Below are 9,816 nucleotides of genomic sequence, written 5' to 3' on the forward strand. Positions count from 1 at the left end.
AAAAAATTAGCCGGGCATGGTGGCGCATGCCTGTAGTCCCAGCTACTCGGGAGGCTGAGGCAGAAGGATCGCTTGAGTCCAGGAGTTTGAAGTTGCTGTGAGCTAGGATGACGCCACGGCACTCTAGCCCGGGCAACACAGTGAGACTTTGTCTCAAAAAAAAAAAAAGAAATTACTTGAGTTCTCTCTAGTAATCTGATAAGCTGCCCTATTGTGGCTTTTTCTTATTATTTGTTGGCATTTTTGTCATATTTTATCATTTAGAATAACATTGTGGCTTCTCCCTTTTTCTTTTTTTTGAAACAGATTCTCTCTGTTGTCACACAGGCTGGAGTTAGAGTGGCATGATCATAGCTCCCTGCAGCCTCAAATTCCTAGGCTCAAGCAATCCTCCTACCTCAGCCTCCTGAGTAGCTGGGATGACAGACACGTGCAACCAAACCTGGCTAATTTTTTATTTTTATTTTTTTTAGAGATCGGGTCTCACTGTGTTGCCCAGGCTTGTCTCAAGAAATCCTCCCACCTTGGCTTCCCAAAGAGCTGGGATTAAAATCATGAGCCACCATACCCAGCCTTTTCCCATTTTAAGTAACATTTAGAAAATATCTAACAAATGGGAGACAGTCTTTTATTATATATGCAAAAAAACTAGATCCCTAGATTACTTCGCAGGGTTAAATTGAATCCAAAGTTCACACTTTTCTGATTCTGAGTATATAATAATTAAGACAAGCATGCTGATTTTGTAGCTCTATGATCAGATAAATGGATGATGATGATGCCAGATTGTAAATGTGTGCTCTTCTTTTTGCCTGTTTGTCTCCTTGACAAATTCTGAAGATATGGAGTTCCTAGAAGTGCTCACCGAGGGACTAGAGCGAGTCCTCCTGGTCCGGGGTGGTGGCAGTGAAGTGATCACTATTTATTCGTAATCTCTTCCTGAATGACTCTGGCCTCACCTTTCCTAAAAGACCTCCATCCTCCGTGGAAGTGCCAGCTCTTTACTACCACTGCTGCTCAACTAGAGGCCTGTGTTCTACACACGTCACACTGAAATCTGGATGAGCTGAGCCTCAAGTACTTGTGCAAAAGAGTACAAATGGATCTGCTCTTTGCTCCCATATGATGTGCAGTCTTTACAGAAGCAGCAAATATTCCCGCAACATCCAAACAATGGTCAAGTCCTAAATAAAAGCCATGTCTGACTGAAGGCAAGGTAGAATTAACAAGCTGTGCCAATCAATGAATTGGTAAAAGGGATGCTAGAAATTCAACTGAAGACAAAAAGCAAGTATATATCCAACATTAGAGATGAGTCTCAGAAATCATGGTTCAATGATGACATCAGAGGGGTAACAGCCAGAAACACAGCTTCATCTTACTAAAGAATTCATGGCTAAGAATATGGGGACCTATTATCCTGTGGAGATAACCTGTGGCAAGCCAAACTGAAAACATTTTTTAGCTAATTATCTTTAGTTTACCCACTGCTCTCCTCTAATTTTATATTAGCGTACTAATGTACAAAACCTGAAACATGGCTGCAGCCTCTATTTCTTTCTCAAAAACAAGAGTCCCCCAAAATACCAGATTCAAGTATCTATACTGTGTCAGTGTATATTTCACCTGTTTGTCTTAACTCAAAACCCATTCTGTGGTTGTAACACAGGCCATGTTACCATGGAAATTGTTTTTTTAAAAGTAAAAATTATTTTTTTCAGGTTCTTTTCAAATGACTGAACTAAGGCAATTCCACAAGGAAGCTATTAAGATATACCGAAATACAGTCTGTGGTTCTCTATGCAACATGAACAAAACATATAAGCTGTTATCTAAAAAATATAGGTCATGATGCACATTGACCATAGGTTCTCCTTTCCTTCTTTTTTTGCCTTCTGAGTTAGGAGGTACAGGTCAAAAAAATTGGAAGGAACAAACACTAGGAAGACTGGACAAAATCCTTCCCTAAAAGCTTTGAACCATCTTTTAAAGGGGGATTCTAGCAATGAAATTGGAAGTTCTAGAGCCATATTCTTTCCATAGTGCCAAAGTTACTGAGCTGCTACTCTCCTTACCTGCTTCACTAAAGTGGCATACAGATTGGCATTGGCCTGATTCAAGAAACTTTTCTTCCACTAAGAAACCTGTGGCCTCATCTCCAAAGCCATAGTTAAGACAAGGCATTCAACTTAATGCCCAAAGTATGAGCATTTCCCCCTTTTCTTTCAATTTTATTCTTCATTTGGACTGCAGACACTTGGCTCTGAACAAAGATTATCCAAGCCAACGGTCTTCTGCTATTTCACTTTTGTTTCCGAAAGCTCAAAATATGCCAAGGAAAACTTGTGCAAGCTCAGCTTATTTACCTACCAATTTACTGATCACAAAACATCTGGCTTATAAGCATAAATAAACTGTGTGGCTGAGTAGTAATTTAAAGTATGTGAAATCTTCATTTCTTTTACAGGATAAGTATTTAGAGAAACTGTATTCATGGTTGTTTTTGAATTTTGCTTTATTAATGACAAATAGTGCAGTTCTTCTTTGATTCCCAAATAGGCTATGGAGCAAGCTGGCCTATGTGTCACAAATTAAGGTCAGAGAAGAAAATCCTTCAATATGGCTTAAGTAATTGAGTCACTTGGATTTATTCCCTTTGTTTGTACTTCAACCTCTAGGGTAGCAAAGCAGACAGGATCTTGTCTCTTTTTCTGCTCCTTCCTACAGAGGGTAGAAGCATTGTTTACAACTCCCACTGCAACACGCCATTGCTTAGCTGAGTATACCAGTAGTGGGTGAGGTCCTCTAGGACCCAAGATCTTAAAGACCCATACTATAAAAGTCAGCCTGCCCAGAATTCCCCTATACTTACATACACTCCTGGCCAAAATGATGTATTTTTTTCTATAGAGAACAAATATGGGCAGAAAATAATGTTAGTTTTTAAGTGCTATTTGTGGTTGGAGCTCTGTAAAAAAATCTTTTAAAGGGATAAAGGAATTAGTGGCTATTAATATAGCCACTACTTCAGTCCCTAAAACACAAAATCACTGTTACATGGAAAAGTGGTTATTAGACCAGATTTATACTCATCTGTCTAGAACATTTCATGTCTGTGTGTTGCTTATGCTGTTTGTTTCCCAAGTGTCTCGTCCCTTTTAATCACTGCAAATAAAGCAATACTGAAAACTTGATGAGAGAGAATGCACCTTAGGGGAAGGGGCTTTGTCTTTCAAGAGGGAAGAGAAAGGAAAGACCTCCTCCTGCCTTTTGAGTAAGATCCAGCTTTTAAGTCTTATCTATGACTTTACCAGGGCAGGTTATAATAATATACATTCTCCTTCTCTGGGCCCTCTGCCTTCCATAGTTATCTTAAAAGCTGACATTTGAACTGCGGCATCTACTTGACAGGTGCCAGGTTCCTCTTGGCAGGGGAAAGATCACTATGTATCTTCCGTTGCCTCAGATTCCTGTGGCCCCAAGGATCCCACCAATCCTCATTCCCCCAAACATGTTAAAGATCCTTTATTGTGGGTATTAAAATAAGTTACACTGTAAGCATATTTATGTGCTCTTTTTGTCTGGTTTATTTCTTTTTCATCATGTATAATCTGAATCCGGCATTAGTTTCTCACATCTTCCAGAAGTGTCTCTAGTGGAATTTTTATGTATAAAATAGCTTGTATAAATAGAAGAGAAATATTAAGGAAAGTAGACTTAAGGGAAACTTGTGCAACTTTTTCTAAAGCATTGTTCTCAACCATTTAATTTATTGAAAGGAGATGCTGCTACGGTTCTTGATTTAGCAGCAACCATTCTTTTGTTTACACAGAGTTATGGTTTTGTTTGTTGTTTTGCTCTGTACTGGAAACATAAATAAAGTTTTCTACATTATTTTCAGTCAGGGGTTGTGGTACAGTTTATTTGTGTTTGTAATAATGTGCACATTGTCCTTCTAGCAGGATCTGTCTCCTCACCATGGAGAAAAGAGAGCTTTTTGGGTTTTTTAACACGAGTGATTATTTAAGAGTATGATGAGGAGCCACTGGGCTTAAAGGAGGATATAAATAAAACCCAAATACATAGGCACCAGGTGCTGCTTTCTCAGGTTCACAAAAGCAGTCCTCCACCACTGAACTCCATTCTCTGAAAGAAGAAAAAGTAAAGTGAGTGGTGAATAAGTATTAAAATAACTTCCTGAATCAATTACTTAACACTTTAATCACAAGATCTGTTTTGCCTTTCCTTAAAAAATAATTTCCATACTCCTAATGGCTCTTATTTCTTAATAAAGAAACTCTAATACCAACCCTTAATTTACCACCCTCTAGTAGGTCAGCTATTCACTGTACATTATAACTGCCCAAAATGCAGTTTTTCTTTTGCCTTACCTCAGGAGGCTCAATGAAGGCTAACCAATCTGATGCATGTGTAGGCAACAGTCCCATGGACTGGCACTTGTAAACAGCCAAAGCCAAACCCATCAGGTTCCCAATAAGATAGACCAAACCCTGAAGAAACTTCTGGCTTGAACTTTCTAACATTTTGAAGGCTGTTGGGGCAACAGAAGTTGTTAAAACCAAAACAACTTTTTTTTCCCCAATATGGATTAAACCAATAATACATTAAAATTATATAGACAGACCCATAGTAAGATAGCAAATATGACCATTAAAGGCAAACAGAAAACTCTAAGTACTATTTTCCCTTCAGTGCCACCACCATTACCTCCACCACCCTGCACACCCTCTAGCCAAAAACTGTGCCTAAGAATTTGCCTTTAATTCTTAAAAATTAAGGAAGGATCATGTCAAGAATACTTACTGGCTGAAATGGCCATAAGAGCCTGAATGGGTCGCCAGGCCATCATACACACCATCATAGTAGGGAAGATGGAGATAGTATTGCCTGCCATGTACATGATGAAGAGGTTCATGGGAATCTGTTTGAGGGGACCCAAGGCAATGTCCCAGCAGCGCTAAAACAAACACAAAATTTTAACCTCTGATCACTACCCTCAGTCCCACATACATGGTATCACTAATGCTAAAGTCAAATGAACAGAATTCACAATTCCCTGCTTCTGACTGAGCTGCTGCCTCAATTTCACCACCCCTTCCCTTCTCCATGTTGCCACAGGAAGGCTCTCTCTCCTACTAAAGATAAGGCATCCTGGCCCGGGCGCGGTGGCTCACGCCTGTAATCCTAGCACTCCGGGAGGCTGCGGCAGGCAGATCATTTGAGCTCAGAAGTTAGAGACCAGCCTGAGCAAGAGCGAGACCCCGTCTCTACTAAAAAAAAATAGAAATTAGCTGGACAACTAAAAATATATAGAGAAAAAATTAGCCAGGCATGGGTGGCGCATGCCTGTAGTCCCAGCTACTCAGGAGGCTGAGGCAGCAGGATTGCTTGAGCCCAGGAGTTTGAGGTTGCTGTGAGCTAGGCTGACACCACAGCACTCTAGCCCGGGCAACAGAGCCAGACTCTGCCTTGGGAAAAAAAAAAAAAAAAAAAAAACTAGGAAAGAATTAAGAAAAAACAGGAAAAATAAACACTAAAATTTCTTATGGAATCTACATTTCAAATATCATTGGCCAATATCACTCATGAATCTAAATGAAGAAAATCTTAAAATATTAACAAAGTAAATCTAGTTATATAAAAAAATCAGGCCATTTTAATAATAGCTTACTCCCATGAATTATTCATATTACACTTTGATGTACCAAGATGAAAAATGATAGGATGATACTTTTCCAGGATTGATAATGGCTGTCATTTTCATCTTGTGAAAATCACATGCATTCCATGAAACAAAAATCATTTAGTATTGAGTAATATTAAGGCTGGGAAAGAAATGTGAAAGGAAAGTGCCAAACACTGTTCTGGACAATTGAGATACATCAGATAAAATCCTGCTCTCATGGAACTTACAAAAATGATAACAGAGATGGGCAATAAACAAAATAAGTAAGCTGTATTATAAATATGGATGATACGAAGAAATATAAAGTAAGTAAATCGGATAGGGATTGCCATGGTAGGCTTCACTAAGAAGTTAACATTTGAGAGACCTAAGGGAGATGAGTGAGCAAGTCATGAAGGTATCTGGGGAAAGGACACTCCAGGAAGAGGGAAGAACAAGTATAAAAAGCCTGAGACAGAAGCTTGTCTGGTATCTTTAAGGAGCACCAAGGAGGCCATTATGACTACGGTGAGGTCAACAAAAGGGGAAACGGTAGAAGAGGTCAAAGATGCAAGGGGCTTGATCAATGCCAAGTTATGGAGAACACTAAAAAGACTTTGGCTTTTATGCTGAATGAATGGGGAGCTAAAAGAGAGCTTTGAATAGGAATGATCTGACATGTTTCAAAAGGACCATTCTAAGTGCTGTGCTGTGAATAGACTACAGGAATTAAGTAGCTACACTAGTTACAAGTCTGCTGCAGAGAGGGACACGAGAAATCTTTTGGAGATGAAATGTATGTTCTCTTTCAAGATGGTGGTGGTTTCATGGAGGTATACCACTGTCAAAGCTCATCAGATTGTATCCTTTAAAGGAGTGGTTCTCAAATGAGGGCAATTTGCCTCCTGAGAGACACTGGTGATGTTGGAGACATTTCTGGTGTCACAACTAGGGAAGGGCACTATTGGCATCTAATGGGCATAGGCCAGGGATGCTGCTAAACATTCTACAGTGCACAGTACAGTCCCCCACCACTAAGCATCCGGCCCAAAATGTCAACAGTGCTGAGTTTGGGAAACTATGCTTTAACTGAATACAGTTTATTGTACATAAACTATACCTCAAAATAATTGATTTAATATTTTTTTTGGTCTACTGTAGAAATCTGAGTGAGGGATGGTGGCTCAGATCAGGATGACAGGTGAAGGCAGTAAGAAACAACAGGATTTGGGACCTATTTTGAAGGGAAAGCCAACAAAATATCCTGACAGACTGGATGTGTGGTGTAAGGGAATTAGAATATAAAAGGTTTCCACCAAAAAGATCATTTTTAACTTACTTTTTCATACCTTATGTTCCAAACATCTTTTATTGTTCAAATTATTAAGCACTTTTGGAGCTGATATGCAAACTACTGTAATACTAATCTCAAGGAGTTTAGCTTCCAAATATTCAGGTTAAGAGCTATCTACAGTAATGCTGCCTGGGAGATGACAGTGGGTGTGTAAAGCAGGACTGGTCCGAGAACTACGATAACATTTATGCCTCTGTACCTTCTCCACCAGGATGCGGTCTGTCTCTTGCACACTGGTATCAGGCACTTGCTTGTCCAAGTAACCGACTGGGTAAAGTGAGTCTCCCTGGCCACTGCCCCGGTCACTTCGGCCCCTAAAGAACCAAACCAAGAAAATAAAGGTGCAAGCTTCTACACTTCATATCCCACATTTCCTGCTCTACCAATCAGAGGAGTAAAGATGCTCAGATACACAAGCCCACTTGTGGGTTCGTCAGTCCTGTGCTTATTGGGAGGACTGAAATACGCACCCTTTAAGCACAGAAACCTCCAAGGCAGAGAAGCCGCTACCTCCGCCATATGATGTGTGCCACCCATTCTTCTCAAAGAATTGCGCCTAAGGGCCCAGGTCCCACTCATTACTCCGGGGCAGTTCTGGGATGGAGACTCCGATATCCAGGTACGCCCAGGCGCCTCACCTGCTGCCTCCTCCAGGCCCGCTCAGCTCAATGGCCCACTTGAAGCGCCGGCCTCGGTTGGCTACCAGGCCCCCCTGGGTCGTCATGTCGTCGGCCGCTTTCTACAGCCGAACAGCTTCTCACTCCAAAGCGCACTCCGGCTTCAAACCCACCGGCGCACTTCTTCGTACTCTGCAAGCTCACTTCCGGCGCTTGGATATAGACGTCACTTCTACCCCGGAAACTGGAGGTCCTGCGTACTAAAGGGTGAGTATCTAGAGTCGGAAAAGCAAAGAGGAGAGGAAAGCAGGCAACCGGCAAGCCTGAGAGGTTCCTAAGGCGGCTCCTGAGCGCTCCCTCTCTTTCTGAATATGCCGGTTGTGTGTTCCCTGATCTCTGAGGTGCGCTTTACGAGGGAGAAGGAAAGTCTAACTTTACCTTAAGAACTGAAGCCAAGAAAAGCTTCTTAACCTCCCACGCGCTCCCAGGAACGCGAGATTCAAATCCTGGGTTTAAATCCTAGCTTTGGCACTGTGTGACCTTGAGCGGGTCATTTAGTAGGTTCTGAGTATTGAATGTCCACTGTGTTCCAGGAACATTGTTTTAATTTTTTTATTTAATTCGCAAAGTAACCCTGCGAGATAAATAGTTCTGTCCCCATTATGCACAATTCAGAAGTTAGATAATCTGCCTACTTTCAAGGCTGATTGTAAGATTAAATTGTACCCACCACATATGCAATGTGTTCTGGGTTTTTTTTAATGTGTTCTTAATGATGCCATTACATCTACATCGTTATTTGTGGTGACTGGATTTTTGTATTCAGTTGTATACCTTTATCATAATTTAGCCTTTTATTGGACATTTTAAGTTGTCTCCTAATTTCCCTTCCTTTTTTTTTTTTTTTTTATTTCAGCATATTATGGAGTACAGATGTTTAGGTTACGTATGTTGCCCTTTCCCTTCCTTTTATAACCAGTGTTGCTGTCAACATCCTTGTATTATGTCTTTTCTTATTTCCTTAAGTTATATTCCTAGAAATGGAATTGCTAGGTCAAAGAATACGCACATTTTTAAAAAGTTTTTATTTAAAATGCTCGCTTGAAAAACTGGTACCATTTACATTTCATCATCTTTATAATTTTTAAAAATTATCAGTTTGAAAATGGAACTATATTATTTTTTAATTTGCATTTCTTTGACTCCAAGTTATTAGATATAGCTCTAGAGTTGAGGAGAGGGAAGTGCTATGAAAGTGTGGTTGGGGGTAAGGTTGAAAAGGGCCTCCCTGGCCAACTAAAGAATTTGGACGCTTGAAGATGATGTGATCTGGAAAGGCTGAAGATTTCCACTCCCACTTTGTTTTCTGATTTTAAAATGATGTCTTCATAGTGGACTTTTGAACAAGGCACAATTGGAAAAGTCATTTTCCCCTCCAGTCCATCTTAAAATGTATATCTATCTGATCATAGGCAGACCCAGCTTATAGATTGCTTTCCTGTTTCTTCGTACTTTTTTGCCTTTACCATATTGTCTCTGATGAACCTTTGCAATTCATCTCAAGCTTTACTAGGGCCTTGACCCTACTGGGCATTCTTCTCTGTGGCACTAAATCCTGCAGATAGCACCACCTCGCATTGTGTTTGTTGATATCCCCTGTGCACTTATCTCTACTTCTATACCCTACTCTAAATTCCTTGAAGATAAAAGCTATATGTTAATGATCTTTGATTACAGAGCCTATTGCCTGGAACATAGAAAGCACTGAATAAATGTTTAGTGAATGAGGGTAAATTAACTTGGAAGCAAATAAATACCAAAGTGTGAATATACTATAATTATACTTATGTAAAATAAAATGTTAAAACTAGAAGGATATACATTGTATCTAGGTAATGGTTTTCATGCAATTTTTGTCTAATTTTCAATATACTCTTGTTATGCTTTAATACATTTTAAAGGAATACTTTTAAAAACATTAAGTTGGTCGTCAGAATCATATATGCCTTCGATTTAAAGTACTCCCCTCCTTGCTATAAAAATCTTTAAACTATAACCTGAATCAAAGCCACTTTGGCCTCAATGGCACTCTAGGTCATTTATTCCTTTATCCTAGGAATCCTCAACAGTGTTATTTGCTAAAATTTGTTCCAAAAAAT

General features: G+C 39.8%; 2 protein-coding genes across 3 annotated transcripts in view; one reads left to right on the plus strand and one right to left on the minus strand.

Moving 5' to 3' along the window:
* The window catches only part of SLC12A6 (solute carrier family 12 (potassium/chloride transporter), member 6), a 35,434-nt gene extending 34,079 nt beyond the window's left edge, over nt 1–1,355 (plus strand). Inside the window, exon 23 of the mRNA XM_012649371.1 lies at nt 841–1,355. Coding sequence (XP_012504825.1) covers nt 841–932 — 92 coding nt within the window. The 3' untranslated portion in view covers nt 933–1,355. The remainder of the gene's footprint in view (nt 1–840) is intronic.
* A 2,390-nt stretch (nt 1,356–3,745) lies between these two features.
* EMC4 (ER membrane protein complex subunit 4) lies at nt 3,746–7,877 on the minus strand. 2 transcript variants are annotated; one of them, XM_012649373.1, is made up of 5 exons: nt 7,679–7,877; nt 7,240–7,354; nt 4,825–4,978; nt 4,392–4,552; nt 3,748–4,146 (listed from the first exon to the last, which is right to left on the minus strand). In XM_012649373.1, exons 1-5 carry the CDS (start codon nt 7,762–7,764, stop codon nt 4,111–4,113), a joined length of 552 nt encoding a protein of 183 aa, XP_012504827.1. In that variant the 5' UTR covers nt 7,765–7,877; the 3' UTR covers nt 3,748–4,110. The 2 variants fall into 2 exon arrangements, with proteins under 2 accessions (XP_012504828.1, XP_012504827.1); XM_012649374.1 differs by lacking the exon at nt 4,392–4,552 and having other exon boundaries at nt 3,746–4,146.
* Between the last annotated feature and the right edge of the window lie 1,939 nt (nt 7,878–9,816).

The sequence above is a fragment of the Propithecus coquereli genome, unplaced genomic scaffold (assembly GCF_000956105.1).
Source record: "Propithecus coquereli isolate 6110/MARCELLA unplaced genomic scaffold, Pcoq_1.0 Scaffold3, whole genome shotgun sequence".
Classification (NCBI taxonomy): Eukaryota; Metazoa; Chordata; class Mammalia; order Primates; family Indriidae; genus Propithecus; species Propithecus coquereli.